This window comes from Durio zibethinus, chromosome 22 (assembly GCF_047325235.1).
Source record: "Durio zibethinus cultivar Kanyao isolate XHJ-2024 chromosome 22, ASM4732523v1, whole genome shotgun sequence".
In the NCBI taxonomy this organism is placed as follows: domain Eukaryota; kingdom Viridiplantae; phylum Streptophyta; class Magnoliopsida; order Malvales; family Malvaceae; genus Durio; species Durio zibethinus.
In genome coordinates, this window is record NC_143183.1 from 21,838,515 (window position 1) to 21,858,865 (window position 20,351).

Consider the following 20,351-nt stretch of genomic DNA (forward strand, 5'->3'; position numbering starts at 1 on the left):
GAGTGAAAACATGCAAAAATGGCGATCAGACCTAAGTGAGCTTGAAATAGACCTAATAAATATACCGCTTTGTGAAGGAAATTATAGCATTTCAAGTGGAAGTCTTTTCAGTAAACATCATATGCACAAAACTTTAAACATTCACTAATAGCTGTGGCATTCAAGCAATAAATCTTTCTGCTGATTATGTCTCTTTTAATAAATGAACCATATTTCTCTTGGATAGCCTCCTTACATGACATTTATTATAGTAGTAGTGGTACAATAATAGGCTTAAACATAGAGAGAACAAAATGAAGCACATCACAATGCTGTTAGCACTTGATAAGTATAACCATGTTAATTCTAGGGGAAATAGAGCTGCTGGATGCAAGCCGCATCAACTCAACTCAGCTGTACTTAACAAAGCCTCACAAAACTGCCAATGATAAAATCCATTCTCTGATTATGCAATTCTACTTCACGTAAGGTCAGAATTTCTGTTAATATGTGCCAAATTTCATTTTCCACTATAGCAGCATAGCCTCTATGAATATGAGAAGATAAATTGAGAGTGCAGAGTGTCTTGTCTAAAGTTAATTACTCGACAACTGGTATTTGGTCATTCAAGTACACAACCGAAAATGCATATCCCACCAGATAATAAGTGCAACTTTTTTAGCAGAGAATACGACATAAACAAATGGATAGACCGCTGGTTGTTTTGTTACATTCTGCTGATACCAATTCTGCCGAGGTAAATGAGGTAGCATGGAAAGCAACAGTAAAATGCTTTATGACTGCATCAGCCCACAGCCTAAAATCTCAACAATAGTCTCTACATACAGAAACCAGTAAAAATAGCATCCTACAGCCCAGGAATCGATTTCAATTTAGTACCCCTCTGATTGCATCGTTTTATAATATCCCGAGCCTCTTCCAAGTAACCCTTCTGAACTAGAGACTCCAAAACTAAATTGCGTGTATAAGAATCAGGAATACACCCTTTAGCTTCCATCGAATGAAACATCTGTATAGCTTCATCAAATCTTTCTGATTCACACAACGCCTTAATTAAAGCGCCATAGGTATAATTGTCAGGATCCAAGCCCAATGTCAGCAAGGTGACAAAAAGCTCTTTTGCTTTCCCAATCTTCTTCATTCTACAAAAACTTTGAATGAGGGCATTGAAAGAAAAAATATCAGCACTTATTCCGGTGGCTTGCATTTTTCTTACAAGTTTCATTGCTCTAGCAACATCCCCAATTACACACAAAGAACGAATCAATATATTGTATGTAACATCATTTGGAGTGACATCCCACTGGAACATTTCAGCAAAACAATCAAAAGCATCCTCAATCATGTGTGCTCGACAAAGCCCATCAATTATGGAACTAAATGTGACAATATCCGGATCAAAACCAGATTCTAAAAGCATTACCAGAAATTTTCTAGCCTCATGTACCTGTCCAATCTTGCAATGCCCACCAATAAGGGTATTGAAAGTAACAAGAGTAGGAGCTATACCTCTAAGGCACATCTCTCTAAAAGTCATTCTTGCCCTGTCCATCATACTGGCTTTGCAGAAGCAATCAATCACCATGTTATACGAAAAAACAGTTGATAACAACCCATCCTTACTCATCTGGTCAAAATACCGATCACCCTCAACACATTGTCCTACACTGTACAAGGCTTGAATTAGTGCAAGATAAGTATTAAATCCTAGTTTCAAACCTCGCTCGATAAAACTATCCAAAATCTGACATGTCTCATCAAGATCGAATTCCTTTATCAAAAATGTCATCGTAAGATTAAAAGTTGAATTATCAGGCATATAGCCTCTCCCTGAAAGTTTCTTCATAAATAATGCAGCTTCTCTTGCCATATGGTTATTTGTAAGACAAAACAGTAGAGTATCGCATGCCAATTTCTGTATCATAGGTTCCTTCTCTAAAAACATTATCAACAACTCAAATGCCTTGCGTGGAGCCACACAATGAAACACCCCATGAATCAATGATCTCACGGTGGCTTCATTAGGAAACACATTGCTCCTCTTCATTGTCTCCACAAGTCTAAATGCATCATCCACCCTCCTAGCATTACAGAAGCCATCAATTAAGATCGTATAGGTATACACATTCCGCGAATATCCCAACCCTTCCATCTGCTTGACTAACCGAAGAGCCTCATCCATGACACCAGTTCTACAAACGCCATGAATGAGAATATTGTATGTAAACCTGTCTGGTTTACAGTTATCGGCTGGCATTTGTTGGAATTTCAAATAAGCTAAATCAAGTGAATTGGATTTTATTAATGCATCAATCACGGCATTATACAATCTTGTGCTAGGACTAATCCCCAAAAATGAAATCTGCCCAAATATCTCAGAACAATACTTAGCTAAACCTAATCTTCCCCAACTACCAATCAAAAGACAAAGCAAATCTTCATTTACACTAAGATCTGAATTCCTAATATCTTTAACCAATTCAACAGATAACAAAACCGGACCTTTTTGATAAAGAGCAGTAGCCAAAACACCCTTAACCGATTGATTCTTAGCGAATAAGGGGTCAATTTTAGAAACCCAGATATAAAATCTCAAAGGGTATAATGGGTTTTCTTGATTTTGTAGGAGACTTACTACAAACTGAGGATTTAAACTTATCCTCTTGGCTTTTAACTCGTGGTTTAGCAGAACAAACCAGTCGTTTCTTGAAAGAATCTGAGAAATGTAATGATGATTAACTGGAGAGTTACCTCTTGAAGAAGCTGGAATGCTATTTTTGGATTCGCTCCGGTACAAAATTGTTGCATTTTGGGGGGTTTTAGTGAGGTTTTTGAGTGATGGAGTAAACCTTGAAGTTGCAGAGGAAAACCTTCTCATGTGCCCTCCGCAGACTACAATAACAAGTGACAAAACAGGTTTTTGATCCGGAAGGAAAGGAGCTTAAAACGACATGGCGTTTAAATAGACCTAGCAATCTAAAATTAGATAATATAAATAGTGATAGGATATGAATATAATATAAAAATAAAATATGAAAGTAAATTTTATAATTTTAAATACCACATAAAAATAATATGAAAATAATATAATTTAAAATTTTAATAAAAATTATAAATAAATTTAATAAAATTAAAAATATATGTTTTATATTTTTATGTGGATACGAATTATAATACGTAATTTTTATATAAAATACAATATGAGTACATAAATTATTAGTATTTTATATAATATAAATATACAAATTATCAGATTTATTCAAATATAACAAAGTTTAAAATTTTAATAATAATTATATATAAGTTTAACAAAACTAAATAAATGTATTTTATATTTTTATGTCGATACAAATTATTATATGTAATTTTTATATAAAATATAATACAAATATATAAATTTTAATATTTGATACGATACAAATATACAAATCATCATATCTATATTTAAATTATTAAAGACATATTAATATTATATAGGAAATATATAATTTTTTAAATAAGTATAGGAAAGATTTGAATGCAAATTAAAATTTAAAGAATAATTTTTCTTAAAAATAAAATAGAAGTTGCAAAAGTTTTTAAAAAATTAATTCAAAGGATGAAAGAAGATAAAAGAAGAGAAATAAAATGAAAGTTTCACAATAATTGATTTATATTCAAACTATAGCCACTAAACTTTCTTTAACTAATGTACTTTCTTTGATTCGTCTTGTGTATTAATTAGTATTAACATTTTTTGTGGTAATTAAAAAGGCTTTTTCATGATTTAAGGAGTTAGAAATATTCAAGTGGAACATTTAAAAAATATATATATTCAAGTAGAATAATACTTATACATAAAAAATGAAATCAAAATCCTATAATTGATTCAATTTATTTATGCAATTACTTCTAAATAAAATTTGTTATCATTTTCAAAATAACAAATGATTTAATTACCCTGATGATAAAATCATCAAAGTGATCTGATTACCGATAATATTAAGTTATCATGTTTAGTGTAATATTATAAATTACTATTAATATTAAATTATTGTATTTGATATTATATGAAAAAATAAATTATAAAATACAAAATATCCAAAATAATTTTGTAAAAGAAAAAACAAAAATAAATATTCATTGAAACAATAATTTATAAAATAATTAAATATTATTTTATAAAAACTACAAAATAAAAATAAATTTTGATTAAAATAATTTCTAAAAAATTATTAAATAAATTCATTATATTTTTTAATCAATAAAAATTTATTTAACTGTATTTTTTTTAAATAATTGATTAGAAAAACTGGTTTTTGAGAAAATTTTTTGGCCAACTTCTTGGACAATGTTACTAAACTTTTCGTCAAAGTAAATTAGTCAAAAAAAATATTGAAAATTATTTTTACATAACGATAAAATTTTTCCAACCTTTTATATTAGAAATCATATTATTTCTCAAAATAATGATCTTATTATCCTAATGATTTAAAATCATTAACACATAAAATTTGTAAATTGGTACCAAATAAAATGATATAATTACTAAATGTAAAATATTTAGACTAATCACTTATATCTTTTAAGAATTGACATTTAACAATTTGAATTCAAATTTTAACATTTATAATGTTTTTTTTTTATCCCCAAATTACAATTTTCTTTTACAAGAAAATGAAAGAAAATCAAGGTAATAATTAAGATCAAACTAAAATGTAGCCAATAATTATAAAATCGATCATTTAAACCATAAAATTTGACAAATAAGGGGTCATATTATAAAAGTTTGGGGCCAAAATCAAAATTTGACAAATAAGGGGTCATAAATCAAAAGTTCGGGCCCCGCCAGCCCCCCTTATCCACCTCTAGCTCTAGAAGATGATTGAATTAAAGGTGAAGGTTTTAAGGGAAGACCCAATCAACTAGAACTTTCATGGTTGCTAGTGTGTGGCTCTTACCACGTTGGGGATTGCGTATTTTTTATTTTAAAATATAAATTTTTTATTTTTTATTTTAATAAAAAATATAATTATTTAATTCATTTGATCATTTAATTTTGATTATTTTTAATAAAATATCACATGCCAAATTTTATAAAACAATGGTAATAATATTTTAATAATTTAATATGTAATTGATTTTATATTATATTATATTAAAATTTAATACATAATCTAATAAAGTATTATAATAATTTTGAAACAAAATATTACATGTTGACTTTCTATGAAACACTCATATGACATTTATATAATTATGGTATAAGAGATATTATAATAATTTTGATTAATTATGTTAAGAAGAACATTTTATAAGTTTGATATAAGGGATATTATAATAATTTTGATCAAATATAGTAAAAAAAAAAGTTTATAATTATATTAAAATAATATTATAGTAATTTTAATCAATCAAAAATATTTCTGTAATTATAACAAAAAGGTATCATAATAATTTTTACTAATTATGAGAAGAGGAACATACTGTAATTACAATAAAAAGACATTATAATAAATCTAGATACATGTCAAAATTATATCAAATAAACAAAAGGGATTTTTATGAAACTTGTTTTAAAATATGTTGTTTAACATTTAATAAATAATTTAATAGGGATATTATAATAAATTTCAAAAAATTTCACATGCCAATTTTTAGTTAATTATATTAGAAAAAGTATTTCTATAACAGTTATAAGAAGGTATTATAATAGTTTTAAATAATTATAAAAAAAAGTCGTAATTATAATAGAGATGTATTATTATAATAAATTAGGACACTTGTGAAATTATAATAATTTTAAATAATTATAAAAAAATTCGTAATTATAATAGAAATGTATTATTATAATAAATTGCACAGTTGTCAACTTTATATCAAATAAATGAAAAGTTATTATAATAATTTTCAAAAAAATTATTTTAATATAATTATTAATATTAAAATAAAATGTTACGTGTCAATTTCCTATTAACCATGCGTAAGAGCAATTGACTATTATGTCCAATCTTTTCTTTCTTTCTTGCTATACTTTGTTGGTAAGGTTCAAAGTTCAAACGTTAAACAAATGGTCAAATGTACATTCACGTAATTTCCCCTCATACTTTACCTAACTTTCCACCTTTACCAGTCTATGTTATTATCTGGCACCACCATTTCTGACTTTCTGTTGGCGTGTTAAATTCTATCCTGATCCAAACTTTGCTGACTCCAATCTACATATCTGCTCCCTTAGGTCAATATTGTGTGATCTTCCTTAATAGTTTGTGTTCTTTTGGTATAGACGTAAAGTATTATAGATCATATATTCTGTCGATAAAGCGTTAAATTTTTAATTTTTATGATCACAGATTAAGGGTCTCAGTTATAAATATGTGTTCTCTTTCAGGTCTCAAAATGGAGAAAGAAGTCTCTCACCAGCCCTTTGTTGCACTAATAGTTGGGGTCACCGGCATGGCAGGCTTGAGCTTGGCTGAAGCCTTGAAGACCCCAAAAGCCCTTGGTGCTCCCTGGAAAGTTTACGGTTCAGCTCTACGTCCAAAGCCAAGCTGGTTCCCCCCCTCACTCCTGGACGGATACATCGCCTTCGATGCTACAGATGCTGATGACACCAACAATAAGCTTGCTCCAATATTGAACGAAGTCAGCCATGTTTTCTGGGTGGCAATCCAAGTTCGTGAAAATGAAGAAGCGAATGTTACTGTTAATGCAACTATGTTAGCCAATGTGCTCAATGTTTTGAAGTCAGGCCCATCTTCAAGGCTCAGCCACATCACTCTCCAAACAGGTACCCAACATTACATGGGTCCGATCCATAATCCACGTAACAAGGCCCATCTCAAACCCCATGAACCACCTTTTCTCGAGGATATGCCCCGATTGCCATACCCGAACTTTTACTACGCGTTAGAGGATCTCGTGGCTTCGTACGCGCCGTCACTAACATACTCCGTGCATCGTTCATCAATCATAATAGGCGCGTCATCGAGAAGTGTATACAACGCGCTACTTACATTGGCGGCATATGCATCCATTTGTCGATACGAGGGTTTACCGTTCCGATACCCGGGTAACCAATACACGTGGGAGCATTTTTGTGACATGACCGATGCACGTGTGCTTGCGGAGCAGCATATATGGGCAGCGGTGACTGGCCATGCCAAGAACGAAGCCTTCAATTGCACCAACGGTGATGTATTTACATGGAAGAGCTTATGGAAACTGTTGTGCGACATATTTGATGTTGAATTCGTCCCGTTTGATGCGTCTGAAAACTTTGATTTCGTGGGAATGATGGAAGAGAAAGGAAAAGCATGGGATAAAATTGTGGAAAATCATGGATTATACAAGACCAAATTGGAGGAGATTACTTGTCCTGCTGCTCTTAACAATGTGTTACGCTTTGGGTTTCAACATGTTTGTAGCATGAATAAGAGTAGAGAATTTGGGTTCTTTGGGTATGCGAATACACTGAAAAGTATTCCCATGTGGGTTGAAAGATTGAGAGACATGAAGATCATACCTTAATTTGCTTGTATTTGATGTCAACGTTATTGTAGTGATCAAAATTTAATTTCTATCTTCTTGTTATCTTTGAATTAGGTTTTAATTAAATTTAACTATTCGTGAATTCGTATAGTATAAAATAATTAAATTTATGTATTTATAAAAATCATATATTATAATTCGTATTAATATGAAAATATAAAATTTATTTTTTTGATTTTATTAAACTTAAATATTATTATTATTAAAATTTTAAATCATATTTTTTTTATATTTTTTATTTATTTGATATTTATATTTAGAATGTGGCCCAATAAAAAAAACTGAACACAAACAAAGCCTATGCTAAGAAGAAGGTTTAAGGATCATATAGAAATATCTGATGGGGACCAACAAAATGAATGAAGGATCACAGAAATTTCTCATTGTCTCATTCAGTCCCTCTTGGAATCTGCTACCACTCACCATTGGGGGATTGTAAGCTAATTACAGAAGAGTGCAGATTTTGTTTTCAACAATGAAGACACCCTTTTATTAAAACATAACTAGTTAATTCAAGTGTCCATTGCAATGTATCCAATCTCATCATCACCATAAAAATGTTATAAACATATTCATCATCTTCTCATACCACTTGATAAAATCTACTGCCCCTACAACCAACATCCAACAGAAATTAATCATGACAGACACACTTCATTCAAGATAAAGCCAAATTTGAAAAAAAATTTTAGCAACTTACATTGTTATCTCGACCTGATGTGCAAGCAGGTCTCCTCGGAGGTAACTGTTGATGTGGTGTTCTCTGTATATTATATACAATCCAATAAAAATTATTGTTTAGAAATCATTTAAATATGTGTATGTGTAATGTGGGGATAGTTTAAATCTAATAACTGTGCAACTTCAAGCAGAAAACTACTGTCCAATATGCCTAAATCAGTCTGTCATAAATTATACGTATGCACAGATCGTGATAAATGCACATATAAAGGCGTAACTTTTTCAAAAAATAATAAGAATTCGAATCATATTCGACACAAATTATATACCTGAAGCTTTGGTCTCAAAGTCTCTATTGCCACAGTTGATTTTTGATCAAATCCTGCACCTTGCTGTTCCAAATTCATTCAAACAAGAAAAAAATCAGAGCAAAAATGGTGCAAAATTGAACTGTTGAATCCAGTTCAATAAATAATTTGCTGCTGGGTCAGATTAGGCCTCTGGTTTCCAGTGCAGCTTTGGGACCCTCCGACCGACAAAACAAAAGAAAAATGGACTCCAACTATAAATTTTGGGGTCATGAAGCTTTGGACAGGAATCTAATTTGTTCTTTAACGTGACAAATACCTTACATAATGCCCAGTCTGCTGAATCAAAGAAAGCACGCTCATGGTCCTACATTTATTTATATTATTTTGTTAGTTCATCTCAACAAAATATAATTCAACTTTGTATTAATCTAAACGTTAAAAAAATGATTTTTAATTACCTTTGAAATTAAGGGCTTCTTTTTTGGCACCAATCCTCCATATTTCTTTGCCATAGTTGTTTTCTATCATTGCATCCGAACATTTAATTCAATAATTAATATTAAAAAGAAATTGCGTGACAAACTTTTCTCTACCTTATTTTAAAGAATTCTAGTCAAATTTTCAAAAGTAAAATCTTTCTATTGTTGTTAAAGGCAATTAGGTAAGAATCCAACAACAAATTCAAAATCAATATGAAACCAAAAAATGTAATTTAAAAATATATATATCTGCAAATTTTCAAATACAAATAGTATTATACGAAAATGAAATTATATGAATTAAATTGACCATTACATTTTTTAAAATTGATTTTGTAAAATTAATGAAAAATCAAATTTAAAATTTAATTTTGAAAATTTTTATATATGTAAATGGGATCAAAAATTAAAACTTTATAAATAGTGATTAAAATTAAAGTAAGAAATATATGAGAGAACAAATAAAAGACAAAATAAAAAAAGTGGTCAAAAATAAAAATAAAAATAAAAAACCACGTGATTTTGGGCCGAGAATACTGTATAAAGTACTGTTGTACGTACAATCCAACAGGGCCGACATTTCAAAAGAATTGTCTTTGAAGTCTGAAATACACAGTAATTTCAATCTCTCTCATCACTAAACATACATTCTGTCGTGTCATAATATTAGCCGTTGATTTGTTGACCCTACATACCTACACCTAGAGATGAGCACATGGGATCACTTTAATACCATAAATCACGCAAAAAAAAATATCTTTGGGATGCGATCATTCAGCTCAATTGCTCACATGTGCATTTTTAATGTAAAATATTATGATTTGAATTTAAATTTTAATATATGTAATTTTTTTAATTTTAAAGTTTTATGTATCAAATAATTGGACCTGAAATCCTAAGTTTTTATGAAAATATCAACTCTTCGAGCACATTTTTGGAAATTCAATTAAAGAAATTAATTATGATAAAAAAAATAAAAAATCTCCAAAAAAAATCAAATCAAAATTTGGTATCCTCTTAAGTAATAAAAAAAGAGTTTAGAGTTAAGAGAGATTATGTTAGGATATACCCAATTGTATGTGAACTTGATAGTGAACGTATCACAATCGTTGATTTTTTTATCAAAAAATTAGCGATGGATATTGATGGGTAACATTGAAAATTATATGGGATTGGTTTTATAGTATAATGATGATTTTTTTATATTATTTTTTTGGTACTTAATAATATTTTAAGAAAAAAACTTCGAAGAAAAAACAGCAGCAGTAATTTGAATTTGTACCTCATGGTCTTGGGTGGTATAGAAGTCTTCCCCATGTTTGCAGTCTGCCATTTCTCCTGTTATATAACTCAAACATCATCAATCATGGTTATTAACATAATCAAAAACCCAATAAAACCTTAAAACAAATCATGAAATCCATGTTTATACATACATCTATTCGTGTCTGTTTGTGTGTGTGTACGTGTAAAAGAAATTTTCAAAAAAAATACTATCGTAATGATATGAAGAACCGAACATGTAAAATCCAAGAGCAAAAGGAAAAGATGATGGGAGGAGAGGAGATTTTGGCATTACCTTGCACAAGGGAAAAAGGAAGAAAATGCAAACAAAGAAAGAGAAAGAGAAAGGATAGATAGATAGAAAGAAAGAAAGAAAGAAAAGGAGAGCAAAAAAGGGATGCCTTGAGTGAGAAGGTGAGATAAGAATAAGTATGTTGTAGTGTGAAGCAAGCGTTGGCATATATATTTTAGGTTAGACAAATTCAGAGATGAAGTAAGATATAAGGTAAAAAAAAGAATCAAACGATGAAATTAATGGAAAAGAAAGAATCGATATTGATGTCAAATGAGTTAAATTTCGATATTATAATGATGTAAAAAAATTTTCTAGAGAGACCATAGTTCATACCTGCCGCCCTTTGGATTCGTCTATGCACAAAATGAAAGAAGGAAAATTAGAACAAGTGAAAAAGAGAGAAAAATACAAAGACCTAACCCTACAAAAACCTACCAAACTACAAATAAGGTTGGGAAAGGGTAGGATTGGAATTCTACATTAGTTGAAAAAAATCATATTTATTTATATTTATATCGGAATCTATTTTTTATAGTGTTTTTTTTTTTTTATTTCTTTTTTTTGTAATTGTAAGAGTTATGGTTTGTCGTTGACATTTCAATGTCAAGCTGTCAACTTGTCGATAACAAACTCATGCCGTACGATTTCGCACGTGTAAATTTCTCACTTGCACCGACACTTTATTTATTTAATTATTTACATCATAATTTTTATTAACAAAATATCAAATTGGGCTTCAATATTTATTTTTTTTACAATTTTTTCTTTTGGATATTTTATTTAAAAAAATAAAAAGGAGAATGTTTGTCCACTTTGGTTTATGTTTGAGATTTGACAGAACATGAATCCAATTGAGAATTAGATATGTAATTTTTTAAAATTAATAAAATTCAGAAAATGGATAATAATAAAAAGGAAAAAAATTATTGAGCTTATTTTACTAATTCAATTGTACAGATTTATTATGACAGTTCTCAATTTTGACAATTTATAAATAATAAATATTTTTAATTTTCTATTGGTTTGAGTGAATTTATAAATTTATTCATTAATATTTAATAAATGTTTAAGACGACGGGTATTAACTAGAACACCAAAATTAATACGATAATTAATACTATAACAGCTAGCTAGGTATAATATCTTCGATTGTAAAATAACGTTATAAATTGATAACAACTTCATTAAAAAAAGAAAAAATCTCAGTCAATTTGTTGTTTTTCTTTCATCTACTTCGCATTAACATATCCAAAAATAATTAATAAAAAATACATTTTAAAATAAAAATTTTTATGAATCAAATTGAATCAGGTTAATATTTTCAAATATTGTTAAAATCAATCCTAACTTATCCATAAAAGTTCACTTAGGCTCATTTTTTTTTAATTTATGTTTAAAATAATTTTTAAAATATTTTAATGTTAACATTGAAATTAAAATTAATAAATATTAATTATTTATGAATTGGATTAAATATGAGCTCGAAAATTCATATTTAGGCCCACGCGTCGAGTGCATAGTTCAACATGTGGGCAAGTCTATTTCGAAAGATTAATTTTGTTGAATTTGTCATATTAATATTATGTTTCAATATTGAAAATTTCTATTATGCTTTAATTTTGTTGATTTTTCGATACAATATAACAAAATTAAATTTTTTATGAAATATTCTATTATCACACATAATAATTTTTTTATCAATTCTTTTTTTTTTTTTTGAAAATCAATAAATTATTGAAAGTATAGTATCAAATTCAATGAAATTAAAATACAATAACGAATAACCAGATCCATATTGATCAATAAAATAGTAACAACTTTGACCTTAATCCTCTAAATCAAAATGAAACATATAAAATATTGTGAGATAGAGACAGATTTTAATTTTAGCTATTAAGTTTTATAAAATTTTTCACCTCAATTTTAAATTAAAAAGGGTTAGAACGAACCATATATATATACATATATTAAAAATTAAATGTACAATTTTAGCATAAGAAAAAAAAATAATACTACTAATGTATGCAAGGAATCTAGAAGAATTAGTTGAGCGGTTAAGTGGTTGCTGACCAGTCTTGTCTTGTTTAAACCATTGTTTCATGTGTACAAAGTGGACTTCAAAAATTTCCCCTCAATAGTATTTTAGAAAATCAACATTGGCACACTTTTGCATCGTTTTTATTCAAAATTTGAGGTCAAACAATGAAAATTCAAAATTTGAATTTCAGATTGGAACTAGTAAAACTGTATGAACTAAAAAAAAAATTTACAAATACTAAAGATGTTGAGTCAATCGTCGTTGATTCGATCAATAATAAAATATTATATTTTTAATTTAAGATATTAAAATTTATTCCATAATAATTTCAAGTATAAAAACATGTCACGAGTAAAGATTAATTAATTCCGAATCATTTGTTGATTAGGTTTTTTTTATTTGAATTGGGGTAATAGTTATAAAGGGGAAAAGAAAAGAAATGAGGCACATGATGCAATTATTGTGCACATGTATTTCTTTGAACAAGAGCTCTTCAGAGTTTTTGAGCTGAAGTTTTACAAACTTTTAAACAAGCATATAATCCAATCAATACAAGATCCTGAAACCAGCAAAAGCTTGAGCTGCTGGTTTCTTGTATTTTTCATTTGATCAATTCTATTTCAATCAATTTTGTTTTTGTAAACAAAATAAAGATTGGGGACTCAATGCCAAGTCCACAAGAAATTATCAAAATCCAAACACCACAAGCAATAACTTACAATTATTGGCCACTTTCTTCCCTTTGGGAATGCAGTGGAATGGAACTTCTCTCAAATTTTTGAGATTTTCTCATATGATTTTAGAGAGGATTCCTAAGAAAACTTATATAATAATAATAATAGTCATTCTATGGATTTGTATGATGTCCTAGCTTCAAGAGTCTAGGTCTTGATACCCTCCAAATTTGCTTGGAGAGAAATAGAATGCTTGAGATCTCCAATGTGTAAAGTATGTGCACCCATTGGAATTCTTCGAATTCCAAATTCATCGACAACACTAAGGTGTTTGCAGGCATGGATGTTGATTTTGACAGGTTGCTTAGATCCAGCAACGACATGAACTCTATGAAAACCTATCAATTGCTTGTTTGGAGACCATTTTCCAGCAGCAGGTGGTGTAGAGAAAACAAGCAAGGTGTGAGTTCCATCCATATTGCCAGTGTTTTCCACATCAATGTGGACAAGTAATGAAAGTGAGTCACAATTGGCATGTTTCACTCTTATGGAATTGCTTGTCAATGTTGAGTTTTTGGTGGCATAGTGATTGGTGTCAAGAAGAACGGGGAGCTCAGTTGGAGCTAGGGCTAGAGATTGTTTAAAGGTTGTATAGCTCATGCCATGACCAAAAGGAAACACAACAGGACCTTTGAAGAAACGGTAGGTTCTTCCAGGGTAGTCGCCAGTTGGCCTCATGCCCATCTTTGTCATTGGCACTTTAGCTACATAGTCTTGTGGATACCATGTCATTGGTAGCTTTCCTCCTGTGAAAAAAATATATATCAAATTAGCTTGGAAAGTGCAAGAATTGACATTAAAAAAAAATCCAGAAATTGATGAAATCCTGAAACTGAAAAATTGCATTGCCTGGATTGGTTGTTCCAAATAAAACATCTGCAATTGCAGCTCCTCCAGCTTGGCCTGGATAACCAGCCCACAAAATGGCACTTATTCGAGGATCATTCTTAGCAAACGAGACATCAATAGGACCACCTGACATCAATACCAACATAGTAGGGCCTTTAGAGGCTCTAGCCACTCTGGAAACCAGCTCTTGCTGGTGTCCAGGAAAGAGCAGCCCTGCCCTATCTCTGAATTCTGCTTCTATAGATTGGTCAAGCCCCATTACAAGTACTGTTGCATCAGCCTTGCGGGCTGCAGCCTCCGCGGCTCCAAACAGATTTTTTGTTTTGCAAGCAACATCTGAACACCCTGCCTGGTGAATGGTCCTAGCATATCTTGAAATACCTTGCAAGGGACTGGTATAATCACATGCCACTCCTGCATCAAAGAAACGAAAGAATGATCATGAACTTTGCTTTCCTGGAAAACTTTAAATCCGATTCGGAATTTTAAATCATGAAGCAAATGACTCTAAATGTTCCTGTCAATAAAATTATATACCGATTTTGTTAATCATGCTTGATGAGCTACTATGATAATGGACTTTCACCTGCATAGTTTCCTATCATTGTTACAGTAGCATCAGAGTTGGGCCCAATAACTGCAAGAGTGCGATGATGTGAAGTGGACAATGGCAGAGAAGGCCCAGAATTTTTTAGCAAAACTATTCCTTGTCTGGCAGCCTCGAGAGCAAGCTGTTTGTGGGCTGAAGAGCACACATCTCTTGGGCCAAGTTTCCCATATGGTTGGGCTGATGGCTCCCCATCAAACATCCCGAGCCTCATTTGAACTGTAATGGTGTTGGCTAGAGCCACGTCAACATCAGCCTTAGATAACAAGCCCCTCCTTACTGCCAGGTCTGTGTGGACAGCCAAAAATGGCCCACAATCCAAATCCAAACCTGCACCAGACTCAAGCTCAACAATGATTGAACTCATTTCTAAAATTATATATTAGGATTTAGGGTTTAAATGTTGAAGTTGGAGCTGACCTGCTTTGATGGTAGCTGCAGCAGACTCTTCTGGGGTAGCAGTGAAATGTTGAGTATCATACATTACCCCAACCGAATCACAATCTGATACAATATACCTAATTGATCCAACAAGAAAGCAATGAAAGAAAAATCAGAAAACAAAACCGTAACAGAGATTTCTTGTAGGAGTTGGTTAATTAATTAAGTTGATAGAAACAAACCCATTAAGGCGCCATTGACCTCGGATGATACCCTTGAGTAGATCTGGGTCGGCACAAGTTGGCTTCCCGTTGACTTGATTGTAAGAACACATTACACTTGCAACTTTCCCTTCCACCACACAAGCTTTGAACGGCACATCATATGTATCCACCAGGTCCTGCTTGCTGACCTACATTCATTTATTATATTATCGAATTTGGACCCAATAATCAATAGCCTTAAACCTTATCTATTTAGGCAACAGGCTAGATTTTTTTTCATGATGTTACGTTTGGTTGATTTCTAATACTGTTATTTCTTCTTTTTCTATGGCCCTATGTCGTGTTGCTTTATCTAACTGCTAAAGATTGCATGTGACTGCGAACATGGTAAAAGTAAACCATTTCATAACTTAGGCTGTCTCTGATTAAACTAATTGAATGGTCCTGTTTTCCATGGCTAAATCGTGCTAGCAAGTTGCTACATATAAATGCTATAAGATCCGTTCAAAGATATGCAGCAGTCATTTTCAAGTTCTTACAGAGATATGGACAAGGGAAAGTTGCCAGTTTGGACAAAACTTTTCCCCGGTTCAGTAAATTATTCTGATATCTGATCTGAAACCAGGTAAGCAGCCCAAAAAGAACCCAAAAAACAAATTAAAAATGGCTCCCTCTGCAGCAAACATATATATATATATATATATATGTACTTTTATATGTTTACCTTAGCATTGAAATGGTATCGGTCCACACCATTCCAGTTATCAAGATCATAAGCGGTGTAGTGTTTACAGCAGGCAGCAACTTTTAGACGGTTCCCATTAGCACTTTGGAGCCCTCGGACATAGCTGGCAGCATACTTCCCGGCTAGAACAGGGTCTTCACCGGGAGTTTCTTGGCCTCGGCCCCATCGTGGGTCACGGAATATGTTCACATTGGGACTCCAGTATGTCAAACCAGCCATTCCTCCATTGTACATTGCTCTAGCTTCATCCGACACCACCTGCAACAATCCTAACAGTACATTCTATGAAATAGTTCATAGTAATATTACTAAATTACCATGGTTAATTAAATTATTAATGGTTCAATTGTAAAAATCCATCTTTTCCCAGTAATTTTCCCATTGATTAAATTAGCTGTGAGACTTTTAATAAAGTTAAATGAAAAAGTATTATGGTACCCTAAGCTAGCCGAAGCAAAGATGTATACGCAAATTAATTCCTTTGTAAGTTGGTCTCCAATCTCCAACGATTTACACAAAGTCTTTAACATCACTTTCAGTCGCCCACTGTTAGGTTAATTTCTTCTTTACTAGCTATTAGCTAAGTCTACTTATCTACTTCCAATATGTATTAATTTTTTTTTCATAAAATGTATTGCACTCAAAGGATCGAAATAGGGATTGCAAGTAGGGATGATAAATATACCCGAAGTTGTTGGGTTTTTACTAACCCGACTTTATAGAATCAAATTTTTTTAAAATCAAATTTTAGATTTGATCGATTTTTTTTCAAAAGTTAGGATTAAATCGAAGTTAGATTTTAAGTAAATATGTCCCAACTTAATTTGGTGTATATATTATCTTTTATTTAATTTTATATTTATATATATTATATTAATAAAATTATTATTTAATACTTTAATTTAAGATATTAACTTAATAAAAATATTATATTTATGTATAATTAAGATGAAATTTATATTAAAAGAATAATATTTTATGAATATTAAATTAAATTAAAATTATTAAATTAATTTTTGGTAGGATCAAGTTGGTTGTGGTTTTATATATAAGTCTGGTCGAGTCGAGTATAAAAATAATATTTTAATATCGAATTAAGTCGAAATCGGATATATATTTTATGAAATTGAGTCAAAGTCGATATAAACAAAAATCCAATCTGTTACCATTACTAATTATAATTATTAATATTTTAATCTCAAATTTATTAAATATCACTTTTTAAAAGTAACAGATGAACGAACTAAATTAAATTCGAAATTTAATATGAACTAATTTAACCCTCGACTTTCTCTCGGAACTTTAATATATACTACCAATTATTGTCACTATTTTTTTAAAGGACAATTATTGTCACTATTAGTTGCCATTCTTTGGTGTTTTTTGTTGCTGATTTTGAAAGCTTTTTCCTAGCTGGTAAGTGTAGACAAAATAGATATGATCAATATCAACAGTGAGGAAAGGAAAGCTTACCAGTTGAAGAATATGATTAATTTCATATTCTTATGTTTCATTCAATATTTATAATGTTTTTAAAGAATTTTTATCATGAAAAAGCCAAATTAACAACCCCACCATTAATTTTATCATAATATTGTAAGATTGATGAAGACAGAAATTTTAGCATGATTAAAATAAAAAGCAGACAATGAAAAGAATCTTGAAGCTGTAGTACTCATGTCTTCATGGAAATTTCATGGAGAAAAGGCAAGCAATGAGACAATAATCTAGAAACTATTAAGATAACATATTTAAAACTTTTTAAAGTAATTATAGAAAAACATTTATTCATACCAAAAATGATATATAATTAGCAACTAGAAGCCTAATTGTTTCTTATTAATTAGTAACTAGAGTTGCATGCATTTGGAATAATTTCTTTTAGATTATGTTTAGATCGAAGGAAGGCGAGGAAAAAGAAAGAAAAGGAAAGGAAAGGAATTAAGCATCTCTCCCTTTCTCTTGAAAGCTCTAATTTTTAATTATCTTAAATTGGGGTAAATAGAAAAGAAAGGAAAAAATAAAATTTTTATATTCTTATTATATTTTATCATTTTGAAAGAATATTATTGTAATATTCTAGCTATTGATGATGTTGTCTTTAAATCTTTTGCAACTCATTACTCAACCAATTGTTTTGGTCAATAATTTCGAATTCTATATATTTTTAATTTATGCTTAGGTTTTTTTTTTTTTTTTTTCATTTTGCTATCACTTCACAAATTTTAAATAATAAAAATAAAATAACATAACAAAACATGTACAACAATAGGAAAATATTAATTACTCAAACAAATTTATGATTAGTTTTATCTTAATAATAAATAGTTAAGTTTTTAATGTTCTCATTTATGGATTAATTTTAAAAAATGTTGTATTATAAAAATAATTCTGAACATACATTTTTATGAATTAATTATTAATAATATTCTCTTTAATTAAAATTATTTTTATTAATTTTTAAAATTGTTTAAAATATTAATATCAAAATTATTCATATAATAGAAAAATATTTTATAATTGAAATAATATAATATAATATCTCTTTTTCTTTTTATTTCACAGTTAACCAAGTACAAGTTATGATTAATCCATTCCTTTCATTTCTTTTACTTATTTTAATCATCCAAATAAAGGAATGAGCTATTATTTTCTTTTTTATTAAATTTTTTTTTCTTTACAAACTTCTATCCATATAGCCTTAGGTTACAGGAATATGAATGTGATGGGGGTTGATTAATAGTAATAAATTGGTAGGACATATATAGCAACAAACTTATTTTGCATACTCTTTAATATTCTTGGCCCACAACTTTATGGGCAGATAAATTAAATTAAACAAAAAAAGTGGCCCATTGTTAAACCTTTTTGGTAAGCTTATTTATAAAATTATGCACCGGTTGAAAAGGTGGAGAGAAGCAGAGGGTGACCCATGTTTGGAAAATTTTTTTTTTTTTTTTTATGGTTAGTTAATAAAGCAAACTACTCTGGGTATGGTCCAAAGCCAAAGGCCTAAGAGGAAATAATTGGCAATAAGTGTCTCCAATGCAATCCCATGCTATGCCTAGGCTAACTTAGGAGCAATGAAACCAACATATAACCACATAGAAATTGAAATAAGAAAAAAAAAATACTATCGGATTTATATTTGATGCATCATGGATCGATATTAAATTGATAGTATCACTATAATTTTTTATAGTATCGTATTTTTTATTTCTTTATGAATTAGAATGAAAATAATGAATAAATATATTGTTTATGTTCATTTTAAAAAGGAGCATATTTTACCTGTCCGATTTGCTCCCAAAGGGATTCATTGAAGGAAGCAGCGGTGGTGATGACTTGAGGGAAGCTAGTAGCACCAGGAAAAGCACCACCAAACTTAGCCCCAGGACCCACATTGGACACCCCATGAAGTGCCTCAGACCACCACTCGTAACCCTGAATCCCCAGCCTAGGCACAGCCGCGGCATTGTTCACCAACAACCTGATCTTCTCCTGCAATGTCAACCTCCCAAGCAAGTCCCTAACCCTGTCATGAATCGGCAGATTCACTCTACAAAACCTCAAGCTCCTCGTTAACCCATTTCCAGGATCACATGCAAATGGCTGACGAGATTCCACCAAAGAAATGGAAACCAGGGAGAGGATAGTAATGAGAAGAAGTGTTTTTTTAGACATTTGAGAGAGCTTTTTGGCATGGTTTTAGGCAAGGTATAAAGGTGTATTTATAGGGGAAAAAGTTGGGTTTCATCATTGGATTTCCACAAGCAAAAGCCAAATAATACAAAGCAAGCAACAAGCAGTTAGGGAATAGTTTTTTGGGGGGCTGAATTAGAGTAGTAAATGAGTTAGACAAAGCGAAAAAAGAAGGTAGAAAAAACAACTATATCCGCCATAACCCAGAGCTTGAAAAAAGAAGAAAAACTATACATGAAGTTAAAATTATAAAGAGTGGTCACGGATCAGAGAATCTTTTCTGATGTTAGCCACGTTAACCACACTTTAAATGAAATAAATCTATTGAATTTATTTATTATTTGATTTAATTATCATAATAAAAAGATAATAATGTACATGATATATATAATAATAATAATAATAATAATAATAATAATAGAAAATAACCTAATTTTAATCTCAGCATTTCAGTGATACTCATTGAATATAGGATAAATTATAAAAACTCA

General features: G+C 30.3%; 3 protein-coding genes and 1 pseudogene across 10 annotated transcripts; 1 reads left to right on the forward strand and 3 right to left on the reverse strand.

Moving 5' to 3' along the window:
• Positions 1 to 144: 144 nt before the first annotated feature.
• Positions 145 to 2,948, reverse strand: PPR40 (pentatricopeptide (PPR) domain protein 40). The gene has a single exon (XM_022904909.2). The coding sequence runs from the start codon at positions 2,876 to 2,878 to the stop codon at positions 848 to 850; it is 2,031 nt and encodes a 676-aa protein (XP_022760644.2). The 5' UTR covers positions 2,879 to 2,948; the 3' UTR covers positions 145 to 847.
• A 3,178-nt stretch (positions 2,949 to 6,126) lies between these two features.
• LOC111307509 ((S)-8-oxocitronellyl enol synthase CYC2 pseudogene) lies at positions 6,127 to 7,580 on the forward strand (annotated as a pseudogene). 4 transcript variants are annotated; one of them, XR_016332142.1, is made up of 2 exons: positions 6,127 to 6,217; positions 6,371 to 7,580. The product of XR_016332142.1 is annotated as a (S)-8-oxocitronellyl enol synthase CYC2 pseudogene, transcript variant X1 (transcript). The 4 variants fall into 4 exon arrangements; XR_016332145.1 differs by having other exon boundaries at positions 6,194 to 6,259; XR_016332144.1 differs by lacking the exon at positions 6,127 to 6,217 and adding an exon at positions 6,232 to 6,272.
• Positions 7,581 to 7,831: 251 nt separating this feature from the next.
• LOC111307510 (cAMP-regulated phosphoprotein 19-related protein) lies at positions 7,832 to 11,000 on the reverse strand. Of its 4 annotated transcripts, none has more exons than XM_022905528.2 (7): positions 10,914 to 11,000; positions 10,284 to 10,339; positions 8,981 to 9,043; positions 8,839 to 8,886; positions 8,541 to 8,603; positions 8,231 to 8,293; positions 7,832 to 8,141 (listed from the first exon to the last, which is right to left on the reverse strand). In XM_022905528.2, exons 2-7 carry the CDS (start codon positions 10,332 to 10,334, stop codon positions 8,133 to 8,135), a joined length of 297 nt encoding a protein of 98 aa, XP_022761263.2. In that variant the 5' UTR covers positions 10,335 to 10,339; positions 10,914 to 11,000; the 3' UTR covers positions 7,832 to 8,132. The 4 variants fall into 4 exon arrangements, 3 of the variants coding, with proteins under 3 accessions (XP_022761263.2, XP_022761262.2, XP_022761265.2); XM_022905527.2 differs by lacking the exon at positions 10,914 to 11,000 and adding an exon at positions 10,581 to 10,718; XM_022905530.2 differs by lacking the exon at positions 10,914 to 11,000 and adding an exon at positions 10,438 to 10,512.
• Positions 11,001 to 13,075: 2,075 nt separating this feature from the next.
• LOC111306909 (beta-D-xylosidase 1-like) lies at positions 13,076 to 19,862 on the reverse strand. The gene is made up of 7 exons (XM_022904912.2): positions 19,450 to 19,862; positions 16,138 to 16,416; positions 15,432 to 15,601; positions 15,229 to 15,326; positions 14,788 to 15,138; positions 14,202 to 14,615; positions 13,076 to 14,098 (listed from the first exon to the last, which is right to left on the reverse strand). The coding sequence occupies exons 1-7, from the start codon at positions 19,840 to 19,842 to the stop codon at positions 13,500 to 13,502; spliced, it is 2,304 nt and encodes a 767-aa protein (XP_022760647.2). The 5' UTR covers positions 19,843 to 19,862; the 3' UTR covers positions 13,076 to 13,499.
• Positions 19,863 to 20,351: the final 489 nt, after the last annotated feature.

Coding starts and splice junctions, on each gene's coding strand:
- LOC111307510 (XM_022905528.2), bottom strand. CDS start 10,334: ATGGCAGACTGCAAACATGGGGAAGACTTCTATACCACCCAAGACCAT. Junction 8,887..8,980: donor AGAAGCCCTTAATTTCAAAG/GTAATTAAAAAT, acceptor AAATAAATGTAG/GACCATGAGCGTGCTTTCTT. Junction 8,294..8,540: donor CTTTGAGACCAAAGCTTCAG/GTATATAATTTG, acceptor TATAATATACAG/AGAACACCACATCAACAGTT.
- LOC111306909 (XM_022904912.2), bottom strand. CDS start 19,842: ATGTCTAAAAAAACACTTCTTCTCATTACTATCCTCTCCCTGGTTTCC. Junction 16,417..19,449: donor TTTGGGAGCAAATCGGACAG/GTAAAATATGCT, acceptor GGATTGTTGCAG/GTGGTGTCGGATGAAGCTAG. Junction 14,099..14,201: donor ATTTGGAACAACCAATCCAG/GCAATGCAATTT, acceptor TTTTTTTCACAG/GAGGAAAGCTACCAATGACA.
- PPR40 (XM_022904909.2), bottom strand. CDS start 2,878: ATGAGAAGGTTTTCCTCTGCAACTTCAAGGTTTACTCCATCACTCAAA.